General features: G+C 40.8%; 2 protein-coding genes across 3 annotated transcripts; one reads left to right on the top strand and one right to left on the bottom strand.

The window, feature by feature from the left end:
• Nucleotides 1-2,183: 2,183 nt before the first annotated feature.
• On the bottom strand, nucleotides 2,184-16,753 carry LOC100694604 (ras-related protein Rab-39B). Of its 2 annotated transcripts, XM_025910729.1 has the most exons (6): nucleotides 16,631-16,753; nucleotides 6,841-7,252; nucleotides 5,829-6,061; nucleotides 3,679-3,949; nucleotides 3,094-3,269; nucleotides 2,184-2,900 (listed from the first exon to the last, which is right to left on the bottom strand). In XM_025910729.1, the coding sequence occupies exons 3-5, from the start codon at nucleotides 6,041-6,043 to the stop codon at nucleotides 3,114-3,116; spliced, it is 642 nt and encodes a 213-aa protein (XP_025766514.1). In that variant the 5' UTR covers nucleotides 6,044-6,061; nucleotides 6,841-7,252; nucleotides 16,631-16,753; the 3' UTR covers nucleotides 2,184-2,900; nucleotides 3,094-3,113. The 2 variants fall into 2 exon arrangements, with proteins under 2 accessions (XP_025766514.1, XP_025766513.1); XM_025910728.1 differs by having other exon boundaries at nucleotides 2,184-3,269.
• Nucleotides 8,038-15,743, top strand: rab38c (RAB38c, member of RAS oncogene family). Its single transcript, XM_003447005.4, has 5 exons — nucleotides 8,038-8,253; nucleotides 8,795-9,166; nucleotides 9,752-9,882; nucleotides 11,453-11,590; nucleotides 13,584-15,743. The coding sequence occupies exons 2-5, from the start codon at nucleotides 8,974-8,976 to the stop codon at nucleotides 13,743-13,745; spliced, it is 624 nt and encodes a 207-aa protein (XP_003447053.1). The 5' UTR covers nucleotides 8,038-8,253; nucleotides 8,795-8,973; the 3' UTR covers nucleotides 13,746-15,743.
• Nucleotides 16,754-17,872: the final 1,119 nt, after the last annotated feature.

Here is a 17,872-nt window from a genome sequence, read left to right as displayed (position 1 = left end):
TTTAGTGTAATGTGATATAAATGTGTTTCCCGCCACCTTACACTTCAGACGTCAGAGCTCACAGGAATAACACACAGCTGACTGCATGTGCTCAAGCTTCTTTCCTCTAAGAGAGACACTTCCTCCTCTGTCAAAACAAAGGAAATCCCCTTGTGAAAAAGCCTGTTCGATGGTTAATGCCACCAAAAAAAGTAAAATCTCTTCAGCTGTTGTGAGTTTTAGTCAGTTTTTTTTTCTTTGTGCTGTGTTTCACATGCAGTTTCGTTTTATTTTTCACATCTCTCATCCATTCTGCTCCTACAGTGAAACTTCAACTATTGAGTTACCTACAATATATCAAAGATTAAAAGGTAAAAAGCCCTTTCTGTCTTTGGAAATTTTCAATTAAATGGACTGAGTGTATAAATGAATTTTAAACAGACTCCAAAGACTGAATGAATTAAGAAGCAGTTCATAGGAAGAAATGGTGTTAAATGTATGTGTCAAACAATAATATTGAAGGGATCTAAAAATAAAATAACTATAAATGTTACTTTATCCATTTCAAATGTATGTTCATTATCTCATTACGGTGATTTTTTCCCAATAATATCCCTTTTCATTACTCACGGATGTACACGCTGTATGCATGATGAAACAGACACGGCTCAATCGTCTGGTTTTTTTCCATCCAGATGGTTGCTTGTTTTTTTTCCACTGTATTCTAATACATGAGAGGCACACAGTGAGGTGAGCTGCACAGGCTGTGGGCTAGTCTGTTTCCTGTGTTTATTTACAGCACAAACCTCTGGGTGTTCGTTTAAGAGTGATGCTATGACAGCTACAGAGAGAAATAAAATCTAATGTGGGATAAACTCAGATAAATGCGATTGTGACAACCAAAATAAAAGGCGGGTTTAAAACAAATCATTTTGAAATCGAAGAAGTGTTTCACTTATTTTTCCCAGTTTGTTGTATTTTTTTCTCTACAATATATTCAAATGTTTGCTTGTTTTCATTTACAGCTACTGTTGTGGAGAAATTTTGGCCCACTCTTCCGTCTTTTAAGGTCCCATCACTCAAAGTGTTTGGTATCATTTTTCCGTCACAGGAACCAATTTCTGTTAAGCTTTAGCTGTCTGACAGATGGCCTCATGTTTGTCTCTAGAACATTTGGGTAACAGAGGAGTGCTAGGTCCTGTAGCTTCGAAAAAAAAAAAAATAGAAAAAAGAAGCACAAATCATCACCCCTCCACCACCGTGCTTCACAGCTGCGAAGAGGTGTTTGTGCTGATGTGCTGTTGTTGGTTTGCTCCAAATGTGGAGCTGTGTATTATGGCCAAACATCACCACTTTGGTCTCGCCTGTCCAAAGGACATTATCACAGATGTCTTGTGGTTTGTTCGGGTGCAGCTTTGCAAACTGAAGCTGTGCTGCCATGTTCTTTATAGTGAGACGAAGCTTTCTGCTGGGAACCCTTCCAAACTTTTTCTAAGCTTACTTTCATGAATTTTAACATAGATTTTTTTGTACAGGTTCTCTGAGCATTGTACAGTCTGACCCTTATTTGCTGTGGTCTCCACTCACCTAAATGTTTTGCACTTGTAAAAACATTCAGGGAGGATGACAGACTTTAAATTGTTTGTAATGCTCACAGGGAAGCTATCTGATTGTTGGAGTTTTCTCTGTTTTCTCTGTATTATTGTCCTTACCTTATAAAATAAAGTGCTTTGAGGCAACTGTTGTTGTGATTTGGCGCTATATCAATGAAATTGAATTGAAGTGATCTTATAACGCTTTCCAGGGCAGCAACAAGTGATTTTATAAGTTCATTGCTGATGCTTTTTGTCCTTGGCATTGTATTACCTTGTACCTGAATGCTCCAGATCTGCAAACTACCAAAACATGTGCTTTTATAGTGGTGCTTATACCTGCTGATGACCAATTAATCAGGGCATTTAAATGAGAACTCCTTGCTGCTACTTACCTTGTTAATTCCTGTGGAAGCAGTAAATGTGTACTTTGCTTTTCCACACACTGCGTCTGCATTTTTGTTTAATGTTTGCTAATAAATAAATGTTTTTGGATTACCTGAGGTTGATTTTTTTGTTTGTTTTAGCCTCATTTTAGGGCCTTCAATGGACCAGAGGATTTTTTAGTAACATCCTGACACATAAAACCTTAGAAATGAAAGGAGGCTTCACTTTCTTTTTACTGTGACTTTATATTTATTTCAAATTGAACACTATGGGGATCTATACAAAAGGCTTTTGGACAGTTTCTCACCTGTTCTCACCAGTAACCCAACACGGAGCAGTAAACATGAACTGAGAACCTGCCATATCGATCAAGTCGTCAAGGCTAAAATAAGCAGCTACAGTAACGTTTTTCTTCCAGCAAAGAACAAATGTACCATTAATCATTTTCACAGTGCAAACTCGTTCCTCTGCGGTCAGGTGAACAAACGAGACATTTAAAACTTTGGTTCCCTTGGAGTTCACCGACCTCCACCTTCTTTATGCATTAAGCCACTCAGATTTGTAGTGCAGACGTACAATCAGTTGGCGAGGCTGCTGCCTCTTTCTGCCTCCTCTCTCCAGCCAAATATAGTCCACAACGGGCTGCGGTATATTCAGAGGCATTTCCAGAAAAAAGGAAGAGGCGTGGCTCAGTCGTGGCATCGCTGATTCATCAAATTAAAGTTACACAAGAGTATAAATACACTACACTGATAGTCTTTTAGAGATGTGCGGCTAGAGAAACGGAACTGGCCACTGGAGTATAACTGTACACGTCAGGAAAGGCCAAAGGTGGAGTAAAGCTTAAGTGTCGGTAGCAGCTGCAAAGACAGCAGGATGACTACAGTTACACGCATGCACACAGAAAGATGAAGTGGCAGGATGCTTCTTGTGCTTCTACACCTGTTGGGAACATCAACAAAGTGCCCTAAGTTTGAGCCTTAAACAGGCAATTGAATGTTAAAATAACGTCTATATGAATAAGTATGTAACTGAGCAGGGGAAACATTAAAGTCCCCTGAAACTGGCCTGAGAGCAGCCATGGCAAAAGAGATCTTGTACATATGGAGTCCACTTCAGTATTACCACCTCTCACCCTAACGTGCTGCAGCTAAATCAGCAGTAGCACTGCCGGCTGCTCTTGGTGACCTCCTCAGAGGAGTGGACGGTGTTGGGAACAAATCCGCTCTTGACGCCCTCCCAGCCGTCCTGGATCTTGATGTCCCCGTTCCGCACCAGCTCAAAGATGTCCTTCGTCAGATCCACAAACGCCTGGAGGAAGAATCACGAGCAGGCTCAGCAACGGAGATCACTTTCATTCTGATCATTAATTTTTAAAATTACAGCAAAAATGTCAATATATGCTGCTTATAGCGTATTAAGACTGTGTGTCTTTAAGTCTAAGAGAATCAACATTTCCATGAGGATTTTTGCATTAAATATTTCAAATTGGTGTCACTTATTTCACCATCACTGCTTACTTTTAATAAAAGTACCTCTTTTTGTTTTAGACACCCTGCATGCAGAAGGCAGAGAGAGACAGTCTTCTTCGTGCTCCTGTAGTTATTTATACAACTCATATTATTGTTGCAAAGCAGCACCTTTCCTATAATATCCCACTTTTTTAATTAAAAAAAAAAAAGAACTACACATGGAATAAAAACAAACATGAGATCTACACCTTCTCCACGTTGATGGCGTCCCGTGCAGAGGTCTCCACATAGCGCATCCCATAGGCCCCCGCCAGCTTCTCCGCCTCCTGCTGGGTCACCTGACGCTGAGCTTCCAGGTCACACTTGTGGCCGACCAGCAGGAAGATGATGCTGTGCGGCTGGACGTGGCTCTGCGCTTCCTCCAGCCAGTTGTGAACATTTTGAAAGGAGCGGCGGTTTGTGATGTCAAAGAGCAAGAGGCCACCCACTGAGTTGCGGTAGTAGGCTCTGGTGATTGACCTGCACAGAAAGATGTGTGCAGGAATGCAGATGTGAAAAACTGGCAGAAGACCACACCCACAGTGGAAAAAAAACGGTCCCCCACAAATGCACAAGTTGCACCTGTTTGAGTAGGTTTTGCTAAACTACTCTTATACAATTTGTGAGGTTTTTTTTCTTTTCTTTCTTTTGCAGATTAATACAGGTGAACCTCTGTTCAGCCTTACTTCTGACACATTTGGTCACTGTCATGCTGGAAGACCCATCCATGACCCATCTTTGCTGTTCTGGCTGAGAGAAGGAGGTTCTCATCCAAGATTCTGGTCTTTAAATCAGTGAAGTTGTCCTGTACCCTTAGCAGAAAAATGTTTCCACCTCTGTGCTTGATAATGGAGATGGTATTCTTTGAATCATACTCAACATCTCTCTTTCCTTCAAACACGACGGGTAAAGTCGATGCCAAAGACCGCCTGACCACATCACTTTCTCCCAAGCTTTCTCTCAATCATTTGTTCACTGGCAAACTTAGCATGGGCCTGTAAAGGTGACTTCTAAAGCAAATTTTTGTGAGGCTGCAAAATGTCAATCCATCATGACGCAGTTCTGCGACATGTAAACCAATTTTATAACATTCATGTAATGTGTTTTTTCTGAACTTTATACTGATATTCTGTGTCTCAACATTAAAAAGTACTATACAAATTAGAGACTGTTCATTTCTTTGTAAGTGATAAAACTCACAAATTCAGCAGGGGATCAACTAATTATTTCCCCCACTGCATAAAATATGAAAACTGATATTTTTTTATGTTTTCTTTTAAAAATATACTCTGATTTCCATGTTTACACAATATATATCAGCATGAATCAAAACTTTGGAAGCTGGGAATGTAGGCCATACTGTTATATATAACTCTTCCCAGCTTTTTCTTCAACACGTGATCATCAGGTTGAAAAAAAAATCTAATTTTTAATATTTTATTTATATTTTGTGGACTGTTTTCATTTGGCTGCAAGTTTTAATATTTTATATCATTTAATTTACATATTTAAAAGTGACCCCTTTAAAAAAACATGGTCATGACTTCATGAAATGTTTTTTTTCCCATAATTGCCAAATCATTAAAAATGCGAATTCTGAGCCCAGTAAAGGATTAGACTGGAGATATTCTGGGGTTTTTTTGTTTGTTTGTTTGTTTGTTTTAATTTAATTATTATTTTTCTTTCCAAACATGCAGAGCTACCTGCTGTGGCGACCACTTTTTGAATAAGGGAGCCGCCGAAAGTAGCTTCTTTTTATTTCGAGACCAGCAAAAGACCCAAACCAGCCTCAGGGAAACACAAGCTGGTGTACTTCCTGTGCCAGTCCCGAGCTGGATTAATGGGAGTGTTGCATCAGGAGGGGCATCCAGCATAAAATTTGTGCCAAATACAACATGCGGATCCATCTGCTGTGGCGACCCCTTTGGGAAATAAAGGAGCAGCTGAAAGCCCCCCCCCCCTCCACTGTGAGCCAATCCAACCAAAAGAGCAAAGTTTGTGGCTTCTCTATCCTCTCTCTGACTCTTATTAAGATATTAAAATGATCACAAATATAAACTTAAATTTTTAAATTAGCTTAAACAGCTTAATTACCCAGCTGGTTGAGATAGTTTTCACCTAACAAACCTTTAGGCTTTTAGTTAGTGTTAACAGCAGATGGACAGAGTACTCATGCATTAATGTTAATGAAGGAAAATGTCAAAACATGTCATCTTAACGTGGCCTAACTGAGCTTTAATGCCCATCTGAGGGAAGCGTGTGTAGTGTGTGCTTTTGAAGTATGAGGAGAGTCTTGTTTATAGTCCAAAATCTAGTTTTTGTGGATGTATGAGAAAGAAATCAGGAGTTCTGTCTTTACCTGAACCTCTCCTGTCCTGCCGTGTCCCAGATCTGAAGTTTGATCCTTTTCCCCGGCTCGATCTCCACAAGACGGGAGAAGAAGTCCACCCCAACGGTCGGGTCTGACACCTGTGCGAAGCGGCCCTCAGTGAACCTCCGGATCAGGCATGACTTGCCGACCGTGGAGTCTCCGATGACTATCAGACGAAACTGGTAAAGCCATATAGTCTCCATGTCTCATTAAAATAAGTTCTGTAAGACAAAAAACCCCACTCACTTAGTCACGGTCACCCACAGAACGCCCAATACTGAGACTAAGACAAGACTCTTAAAAAGATGAAACCAGCATCCTCTCCTTCACAAAACCAAATATTTTACATCATCTAATGGAAGGATTTTTGTACATATAAAATCTACAACATCAATTAAAATCCTGCTGTTCATGTCTTCAAATTTGGATCCTTCAAAGGCGATGGAAACAGCTGTAGATTAAACATCAGACTTTAAAGCTTCCACAAACCCCTCCTTCTTTTTCAGAAAAAGAAGATCTGCTTAAATGAGTTTAAACAGATCAAACATTACATTTAATCCAGAGATTGTGCTGACTAGAAGGATACTTTTTGGGATTATGGCTTCCCTCTAGACATGGGTATAATAGGCTCATGCCATGTGATTTACAGATGGGTGATCTAATTTGAAAGAGGGAGGGGGAGGCCACTCCTCTCCAACTCAATAAACAGTGGCGTAGTCAGCCCCCATGTGGATAGCAGAGTGGTTGTTATAGAGCAATAACACACAATGAGGCCTTGAATAAAGCCAGAATTCAGCTTTAATATAGCTGCTTAAAAATCACCATAGATATGAAGAAGGCCTCCTGTGCTACTAATGATGCAACAAACTATATGCTTTTTTATTTATTTTTTTGTTTTAATCACAAGGCCCAACCCTCTTAGCTCAATGAGCATTCTCTACTTAGTTAATTATCTTTCTGGACAAGAATTAAATTAAACAACTAATAAAGTGTGACCTACCTCAAGTTCAGAGCTCAGTACTTGAAAAAAAGAAACCCCATATTGATGATTATGTTTCCAAAAGAAGAAGAAAAAAATGACCCCTAGTCTAGCACTGGCTCTGTTGTTGCTTACAGAAAACCCCAGGCGGTAACATGCAGAGCATTAGCAGGGCCTCCTGTGCAGCATCGCTTTGTGAGCCGGTTTAAAGGGTGAAAACGGGGTGAGCGGTGTGTGGCCCGACAGGTGATCCGATCTGCTGGCTCATTACAGCGGGGCTGTTGATATTTCCGCGATGATCCGCTGATGAAATGGCAGCAGAACACAGCAGCAGCATCACACTCACGTCTCTTCCTCGCCCTCATCAGCACCATTACCGTAATGGCACGCACAGCAGCGCAGCAGCAGATTCCCGGGGCGATGCATTCACGTGCTATAGGGGGAAAAGCGGTAAATAAGAAACGAACACACATGAGATTATTTCATATCAGTACTTAGTACTTACAAAAATATATTTATAAACATTTTTGTTCCCTAGACCTCCAGCCCCTTGACTCTTCTGCATTTTATCCTAAAAAATACTCCCAAACAAACAAACAAAAACATATAAAACATAAACCACAACGTATTATTCTATTAGAATACACAGACTGACAATAACAACTATGCTTTGAATTTAAACTTATGGTGGATCATTGATAGAGCGCAACTTAAGACTACAGATATAAAACTAGCAACAAAACCACACATCCAGTTTTTAATGTTGTGAAAGGTGACAGCGAATGATCAGCCAGTGGAAAACAACTAAACTTATTCTATTTGGTCTAGTACTATAAATACAATATTTGCTAGAGTATTTTCATTTTAACCTACTATGTACTTCTATAAAGAAAATGTCTTTTCTTTTGTTAAACTGCACATCATTACACTAAAAATAAGTATATGCAGTATAACCACTATTACTCTTCTGCACATGTCCAACCAAACATTGCCTCTTTAACTTTGCCTCCTCTTCTCTCCAGAGCACACCTCCACCTCTCCAGCCTCTCTTCCACCTTCTTCCTACTCTCACTACAGATCACAATGTCGGCTGCAAAACATCATAGTCCACAGAGAGTCCTGCCTGTCGTCTGGCAAGCTGTCCATCACCACTGCAAAGAGGCTGTAGTGTAATCCCACCCCCACCCTGAACCCATCTGACCTTCCCACCAGTCCACCACCACCACTCTCCTAATACATGACCTGTACCACCCTCACATACCTCTGTTATCCCTGACTTCATCATGAAGTACCACAGTTCCTCTCTTTCCACCCTATCATATACTTTCTCAAAGGCACATTCCAACTCCTTCTGTACTTCTCATATCAACACTCACAAAACAAAAATGGCACCTGCAGTGCTCTTTCTCAGCATGGAGCACTGATCGTTCTTAGGTAAAGGCTAAAGCGCGTTTGCACTTTTTATTTGATTTTATTCATTGATTTTAAAAACTCCATTCAGTTCAGAAGTAAAGTCCAACACATTAGTCTGAAATCAAGTTTGGATGGTTTGATTTGCATTTGGTTTTCGGGTCCATTACAATAACAGTGCTGTCTGACTTTAGCCATGATGGACACTGATAACACATATCCGTGCAATCACGAAATGATTTAGTCATGAAAGCATTTAGTGCTGCTTTTTAAATAGTAAAACAATCTAATATTTGCTAACTTCTGCTTAAATCAATCAATTTTTCCTAATTGAAAACATCCAAAGAAGTCATCGAACAATTTTACACACCTTTCTGACATTTTAATGACAGATATTAATTTGTTATTTGCAGAGTTGCTTTATTCGAATATTTTAAAGACATCAGATGGAATTTAGAATGAAGCTTATATTTACGAGGAGTGTGTGAACGCACCATGAGCTTTCTGCTGAAGTTTGCAGTTGGCTCTGAAGTAAGCGCACTCACGCTGTCCTTATTTTATTTAGACTGCTGGACTCCGGTGATTGCAGACGAGTGCGACCGCTTCTCGGCGATAGAAGATCACGTGATAATATTTCGGTTCGCAGCAGGACGGACGGAAATGCCTTTACTCTAGCTGCTCTGTGGTTTTGCTGTGTCTCAGCATCCTTCGGAAAGTTTTCATAATATCACCGAGCCTGCAGCCATGCAGCAGGAGCTTCTTTTCAAAGTCCTGGTCATTGGAGACTTAGGAGTGGGGAAGACGTCCATAATCAAGCGGTACGTGCATCAGATCTTCTCCCAGCACTACCGAGCCACCATCGGGGTGGACTTCGCCCTGAAGGTGTTGCAGTGGGACAGTAACACTGTGATCCGGCTACAGCTGTGGGATATTGCAGGTCTGTCAAACTTTAACGACCCACGGGTTTTAGGCTTATATATGTCAGGTGATACAACGGTGTGTGTGCGTGTGTGTGTGTGCGTGCGTGTGTTTTGGGGTCTTTGGGAACAAGAACCTTTTGTTTCACCATCAGCAGCCGTGAAAGCTGCTTCTGGAAGGAAATGCGCTTTGCAAATTCACTTGAGAGGATATTTAGAGGAGAGTTAGAACATGAATATCTTCATCTTAATCTAACTCAGGTCTTTTTGTAGTGTCATAAATAAGAGGATAACACTTTTTTATTTAAGAAGTCAAAAGCAGATTTTCCACCCAGTGAGTGTGTGTTTTTGTGTGTGTGCGTGTTTCTGTGTGTGTGTGTGTGTGTTGGATGCCTGGGTCACTCCCTGCCGTTTGATGCCTGGTTGAGGAATGTAGATCCCATGCTCATAATATCAGTCACATGATGGCAGCGGCTGTAGACTAAACACACACACAGAGCTCCATAACTGGCACTCATAAACCATGACGTGACTTGATTTAATTTTGTGGACTTGAAAGCAGTCTTTGTATGTGCGTGTGTCTGATTGATGCCGTCTCGTCCCAGGACAGGAGCGGTATGGGAACATGACTCGAGTCTATTACCGGGAGGCGGTGGGAGCACTGGTGGTGTTTGACGTGACGAGGGCCTCCACGTTTGACGCCGTGCTGAAGTGGAAGGATGACCTGGACTCCAAGGTCAGACGGAATGAACCCGCAGAAGCATAAAGCTGGGCTTTTCTGTCTTCACTGTCATTCTCTCTGTTTTTTTTTTTTCTTTTACCCACATGTGACTGATGTGGGTAAAAAACTGGTTAGCACTGTTGCCGCACAGCAAGAAGGTCCTGAGTTCAATTCCACCATCAGCCGGGGTCTTTCTGTGTGGAGTTTGCATGTTCTCCCCGTGTTTGCGTGGGTTCTCTCCGGGTACTCCGGCTTCCGCCCACAGTCCAAAGACATGCACTTTGTGGGGATAGGTTAATTGAAAAATCTAAATTGCCCATAGGTGTGAATACGGGGGTGAATGTGAGTGCGAATGGTTGTCTGTCCCTGTGTGTTAGCCCTGCGACAGACTGGCGACCTGTCCAGGGTGTACCCCGCCTCTCGCCCTATGACAGCTGGGATAGCCTCGAGCACCCCCCGTGACCCTGAAAAGGATAAGCGGAAGCGAATGGATGGATGGTGACTGATCGCAACTAAAGAGAGAGACAGAGTTTTTAGCCCATCCATTCATCTGTTTTCTTAAATGTTTATGCAGTTCGGGGTCACGGAGGGGCTGGAGCCTATCCCAGCTGTCACTGGATGAAGGGCAGAGTGCACCCTGCACAGTTTGCCAATCTATCACAGCACCCCACTGACTCAAAACCTCTGTTATTTTCTTTGCAGTATTTCAGTGATTTTTCTCCTTCTCACAGGGATCCAGCAGCGTTCCCCATAAAAGGCAAAAACCTCAGGTTGCTACATTTACCCACATGTTTTCTCTTTTTGCCCCTCTGGATCACTTCTAGTGCTGTTTTTGGGATCTTGCATTGGGAGCAACAGTTGCATTAGTGCAGTGAATGTTGGAAAAAAAACCAACTGATCACAATCATGCTCTTGGTTAAAATTCAGGTTGTAGGGTCCTTATTTTTATACAACAGAGAAGCGAACAAAGCAGAGCAGAGGCGACTCAGCAGATGATCTGAAAGAGGATTTTGGGCAAATTTAAATCAGGTTTTTGCTTTTTTTTTATGGGAGTAGTCATGCACGTTTATGAGCTCCTTTTGTATATGTGGAAAATTATCAGTCATTGTTCAAATGTAGAATAGTGCCACGGGCTTTTGAAAAACCTTGCACTTTGATGTGCATGAAATGGCAGAAAATGAAGAAGCAGAACTTGAAAGGGAAATAAAATTTACAACTTATTTTTTGCAGACTGTTGCATGACAAGTGCGTAAAGGGGAGCATTTTTGGACAGAGACATCATAAAAGATGTGAGAGGATTTCAGAGGGTGAACACGCACCTCTGAAGAAGCTTACTGACACTTTAAAGCAGCCAAAAACCACTCCATGATGAGAACAAGCGAGAATTAGCACTCTAATCTCTTCAGCTCATATAATTGTCAGTAATACTTTGTTATTGGTTTGCTTTTGTGATAAAATGTCTTTATAGAAAGACTACAGGGCACACTAATATTTTTCTGTTTGTGTGCTTTAAGATAAGACAGGGCTATTTAGCATTTTCTTTAAAAAAATAATGTGATCCAGCCCAACTTTCTTCTTTCCAAAGGTGACACTGAACCATGGGAGACCAGTTCCAGCTGTACTCTTGGCCAACAAGTCAGACCAGCTGGTTTCCCAGCAGCCCAAACTCGACGCCTTTTGCAGGGAGAACGGCTTCGTCGGATGGTTTGAGACTTCTGCAAAGGTGTGAGAGAGGAGACCCACGTGGCTTTTGATGCAATCTCTGCAACAAGCTTTGACTAGCCAAATGATAACTCTGTGCCATACAAGCAAGGCACAAAATCGGGTTATATTCGCATAAAACTGGAGCAGTGTTATTTCAACAGAAGCTCCCTGTAAAAACAAACGATTCAGAAAATGTTTCACTCACAGTCAGACAAGTTTATTTGCCGTCCTCTCGGGAGGCAAACGGAGGAATTCCAGCACTCTGGTGTGAACTAGACTCTTCTTTTTCTTCTCATTTAATGCCTTTCCAATGAGTTACACACACGAGTTTGAGGTAAAGGCTGCAGTGTAGTTACTGTACATGAAGGTTCATGTACATAAAGAGTGACCGAAATGTGGGCAGTTTGAAAGAGAGCTGTAGATGTGTGACAAATGAAAGGAAAAGCCTGGACCGTTAAAGCCCTCAGCGAGGGGCTCTGATACAAAGTTATGCTGTGGGGGGCGTTTGGGTCCACAAATCAACACAAGGCTGTCCTGAATGATTGCCTTCATCCTACAATGAAACATGCTGCTCACACTTAGAAATCGAATAATATGACATCAGTCCCCTGCCAAGCATGCATTCCCAAAGAGTCTAGTTCCGGTCTAAATTGATGAGGTAATGGTAATTTTTTTTTTCATTTTTATTTTTAACTTGGCTAAATCACTATGGTAACCTATGGTGAATGCTTAACCTGGCCAGGAGCAATTTATGTGCAGCGTTTCAGTTTAAAACCAGCTGAAAGCATCACATTTTCACTGATTCCAGTGCGCTTTAGGCGTTGTACAGATTCTGGGCTAAGGGAAAAAGGTTTATAAGTTGTACCTTACACCACTAAATGAGGCCCAGCTGTAAACTCGAGTCGCATTCTCACAGGATTTTGCTGGCATTCAGTCGGTGATGCAGAAAATGAATGTTTACGCTCGGGCGTAGATGTGCCGCTATGTCTGATTTACACTGCTGCGATGGCAGCTGCTAGAACCCAAAATATTAAACATTTATATTTCTGGGAATACCTGTTAAACCAATGCAATTAATTGACTGCATCACTCTGAGTAACCGCTGGTGTTTCAGAGCTCTAATGTGCTGCCGTCACATTAGAAGTGAACGGCAGCACGGAGCGGTAAAATAAATATAATAGAGTGAGATATTTTACCCCTTTGTGCGCTTTTGATGCTGGTAAATTCACAACATAAAGATAGCCTTATTTGCAGCAATGTTGCATTTTATTGCTATATTCTCTATTTTAGAGATCACCTGTTCCTCTTATAATCTCTCTGATTGGAGGAGGCAGCACTGAATTGCTCCACTGGAATAGGCTCTCTTACAGTATGTGAGTGTGCACAGAGGCTGATGCAGAAAAACTGGGTGCAGAGAGAAGGCGGGTAACCACTGCCATAATACTCGTTATCTCTGACTGGGAAAAGCCTGGATATGTTGAACTTTGTTCACCGTGAACCTCTCAAAAAAATCTTTGGAGAACAACAAAATCAAATTGCTAAGAGAAGTAACGATCCAGCTGTTATCAATCCAGCTGCCTACTCTCAGGTTGACCTAGATGTGTCAGACAGCCGCCCCTCCCTGAGCCTGATTCTGCTGGAGGTTTCTTCCTGTTAAAAGGGAGTTTGTCCTTCCCACTGTTGCCAAAGTGCTTGCATCTGGATGTTGGGGTTTTCTCTATATTATTGTAGGGACCTGACCTTACAATACAAAACACCTGGAAGCCACTGTTGTGATTTAGTGCTATATAAATAAAACTGAATTGAATGTGTTGTCACTATATGAAAAGTAAGGAAAATTACAGCTTCTATAGGACTCATTCTGAGTTTAATATAATCGCCATGGACGCACAATCAATTCAGCTTCTCTTGAGATATTAAAGTCTGTGTGTGTCTGCTGCACTGGTGTGGCTGTTAAGTACAAGATTTCGTCACAGCTGTCTTACTTTTTCTTTTTTTTTTTCCTCATTCAGGAAAACACAAACATTGAGGAGGCAGCCCGCTGTTTGGTAGAGCACATTCTGAGAAACGAGGAGAGTCTAGTGACAGAGCGAGAGCCTGGCTCGCTCATCCTGTCTGGATGCACTACGACATCAAAGGAGCATCTCGGCTGCTCCTCGTGTTCAAAATGGTAACGTCTGAGATCAACAGGCGACCAAGACGGGAAGGCCACGAGAGACGTTTGACTCAGGGACCGCTTTAAGAAAAATTGTGGCTCAGAGTGATAGATTTGATTTTAAAAACATCTTAAAAGTATTACTTTATTTCTTTAATGGGTTTTTTTGTCCCTCCACACAAACTTAAACAATCTTAGAAATCAAAACACTAAAAAAAAAGAAAAAAAAGTTGACGCATGCAGTTTTTATTATTGGCACTTTCTGCATGCTTCTTTAACTTGCTTTGAATTGACAGTGTGACACTGATATTTGAACTGACGGCTCTCTGTGGCACTTTTATTCTGACGCTTATGTAACGTGAAATAATAATTCCAAACTTTGATGTTTTTGCCTGCAGTGTGAACACAGACGCGAAAACATGAATCTTCCTTGCGTTATTTGCACTTTTCCTCGGCCTACGTTTCTATCTGTGATTAACCGCTCACTAAAAATGTCAACGTCATGAATACTGCATTGTGAGCTTGACATACATAAAAGCAGCTGCTTAGCTTTGGATAACATATAGACTGGGAACGGGGAAAACAGCCTGACTCGGGGAGGGGCTTCATACTGTTCAACCCTACTGCTTGAAGCACTAACACTGACCTCAAGTCAGCTGGGACGAGAAGTCATATACAATCTCTTTGCATATGACTCGGTAGCATTAGCAGTTTATAGCAAACAAACTGTGTTGGCTATGTTTAATAGGCTTTTCAAGGACCTACATCACTCTCTTTTGTATATGGATTAGAGTGAACATTTACTATTGCGTGGGCCACATGGGATTTTCTGTTTTTTAAGTGTGCGCCACACTCTTGGCTTCAGGAATAACTGCTGTATGGGAATGAAATCTCTTTGCAACAGCTATCGCCACCTCGTGGTTTCAGATAGAAGCAGGTTTAAGATACTTTCCTATTGGCTTAATTTTTCCAACCCCAAAATTAGCTCGATGTTTTATATTGTCTATGGGTGCGCTTGGTCTAATATCCACTGCCAAGCCAATGGATGTGGTGCATCAACAGTGCCTCTATGATAAGGCCCAGATATTTGAGGAGATAAGCCCAGAGCAGAGGTGGGCAATTAATTTTCCCAAAGGAATCACATGAGAAGCTGGAACTGCTGTGGAGGGCCACACTAATCAGCTTGTAGAGATATGAAATTAATACTGAGCAGAATTCAGCTCATCTTATTGAAGCGGCTGCAGTTTGTCATGTGGCCCCTGTGGGAAAATTAATTGCCCACTGGTGGCCCAGAGGAATAATAATAATAATAACAATCATAACAAAGAATTTAGCCAACAATCACACTAAGTGGGATTTTTTTGCTTTGCAGCAATCTCATTGAATATATTTTTCTTCTACACTGCATCATGAGCTGATGAAGTGGAAAATCTGTTCTGGCACAGTGCTGAGGAAACTAAACAAGAATCCTTTGCAGTCAGGAATAAACAGAGAAGTATCGGGGACCCTGGAGGGGAGACAGTTTAGCAGATATGGCCACTAAAAAGACCATTCAATTAGCTGATAAGATACTAAAGACTGTTTCTGAATTCATTAATTAGAAACAGCAGTAAAAACAAAACAATTAAGACATCTGTGGGTCCTCCAGTGCTCTGCCTCTTCCTGCTATACTGATGGATATTCAGTCGGGTGCTAATTTACATTTGTTGTCTGTATTTTAAATGTGGTTTCAGTGAAGAATCTCGTTTTTGCAGTATTTCACTCATAACTTTCACCACAAACTCTTGGCTCTGTTGTTCAAATGGGACATTTTCTTCAGCTCTAAAATCAATTTCTTGCCAGTCCAATAAAAAAATGTGGTATGTGCTACTCTTCTTCTGCACAGCAGCTTTTGTTGAGCTTGTCTTGTGTGTTATTTGAAGCTCCATGTTTTCAAATTAGGCATCTGCTTTATATTTTCCTTCACTGCCTTTGATGTGCAATAGCTCGGCCTTAAGAATAAAGGCATTTGTCTGCACTCCCTGTGGACCAGACTATGTGTATACAGACTTCTACATATGTTTTAAATGATGATCATTCAGGATCTTTGCTTCAACTACATGTCACTTAAACTGACATTATTCTCCTTCAAATGAACAATAATACTGAAAGAATTATCCAATTAATCTTTAGCTATTCGTATAATGCGTTTAGATTTACTTTAAAGCAAAGTTTCTCTCCCTACAGCTGCACGCTTCTGAGGATTTACAGTTGTTCTCTTGATGTCATTCTGAAATGAATATCTTTAGGTTCTGGTTTGTTGGCAGGGAAAATTTGAGGTTGTTACATCGCATTTTAAGGAAATGTTGATCAACATGTTTCAGTATTTTAGGCATTTTTTATACCAAGGTAAATAACTGAGCAGCAGATTAACTTTAAGATTGTCTATTTGTTGTACAGCTGTGTCATGGTAATTTGGGACTTTTAATGATTTCTTTGACCTGTTCTGTTCATGGTACAATGATTATGCATGCATCCTCTACCAGACACTTTTGGTAGCCGTCAACAAGCTTCAGGCATAATTCTGGCGAGATATTTGACCACTCTTCTTGACAGAATTTGTAGACCTCATTTAAATTGCTTGTTTTCCTGGAACAGGACTAGTCCATAAATTTTCTATTGGTGTGAGGTCGGGGCTTTGGGGAAGTCATTTAAGAAGGGGTCATAGTCCTCAAGATGAAGCTGATCATTGTGATCATGTTGGAGAATTTGGAGGTAGCTCCCCTTCTCCATTAAACCATCTACTTTGCACAGTGTACCTGTACCACTGGCAGCTAAACAGCCCCAGAGAATGATGCTACCACAACAGCTGGTGCATTGTTCTTAGCTTTGAAAGCCTCACCTCCTTTACTCCTCCAAACATACCTCTTTGTGATTGTGACCAAATAGTTCAACCTTGGTTTCGTCTGACCATCAAACATTTTTCCAGAGGACGTTTGATTTGTCCATGTGGGCAGGGTGACAGTTTGTGTCTTCTTCCAGATCCTGGCAAAGTGGTGACACATAAAAACAACTTTTACTTATGTACAGTAGTTTGAACCAATGATTTTTGAATCCACTGTTGTTTGGAAATAATCACAAGAGACCTTCCCAGCTTTTGTAAATCTGCAATTCTCCTTCTTAGATCTTCACTGAGTGCTTTTCCATTGTTCTGAGTGTTGGTCAGTTCAATGAGTGTTGTGAAACAAGCATTTTTTATGATGGCAGAGAGAAACCACCAGTTGTAGTCAATCATGATCGCTAATGAGGAGTTAATAGGCCTTATCAAGTTAAGCGACATTGTAGAGCATTCAGCACAACGTATTAAAAGGTTTAATTGAGTCTATGTATATATTTGAGTCTGTGTGGATTACAGAAAATCCAAAATGAATTCAAATTCTTGTTTTTTAAAGTCATCAAAGATGTGTACTGTACAATCATTCCAGCCTGGAAAAATGAAAATTGAACAAAACCATTAAAAGCCCAAAATGAGCATGACGTTAACCACCGAAATGCATATCTTAGGAGCAACTTTCCTCTAAAGGATGTTGCACATACAGTAAACACCAAAATAAAAAGTGCAGAAATTAAAATAAATTGACAAAACAGGGACAGAAGCTCCTGCAGGGTTTAAATTTTAGCAGTGTGAATATTTTGTGGTCCAGAGAATATCTTCTAAAGCTGTCTGCATAACACAAGGAAATATCTTTTAAGCTATTTAAGTAATACCCTCCTGTGAGTTATTTTACCATTATGAGAACACTGTTTCATTCCAGGAACTACATTTTTCCGCAAGATATTAAAGCAGAAACGATCACTTAAAGCTCCCTCATAGTATTAAGTTAAACACTGGAGGTGGAATATTGGTGGGGAATTATTTACAATAAATGTCACCATCTGGTTTTGCTGGGATTTAAAAGCACAAACTAAAACACACAGAGTCAAAGACACCTTTTCATAGGAGGTGTTACAGGAATAAAACATCTTTTTGTGTGTTATTATTAGTGGTTTTTCCTCACTATGTGTCTACATTTCATTGGACAGCAGATAATCAGGGAGAGTTTGCACATCACACTCTTGCGCTGTCCGTATGCACTAAGGTGATAAACCAGCTGATGCTTTTCTCTC

This window comes from Oreochromis niloticus, linkage group LG10 (genome assembly GCF_001858045.2).
Source record: "Oreochromis niloticus isolate F11D_XX linkage group LG10, O_niloticus_UMD_NMBU, whole genome shotgun sequence".
NCBI classification, from domain to species: domain Eukaryota; kingdom Metazoa; phylum Chordata; class Actinopteri; order Cichliformes; family Cichlidae; genus Oreochromis; species Oreochromis niloticus.
The sequence above is the reverse complement of the archived record's forward strand: the minus strand, read 5'-3'. Positions and strand labels throughout refer to the sequence as shown.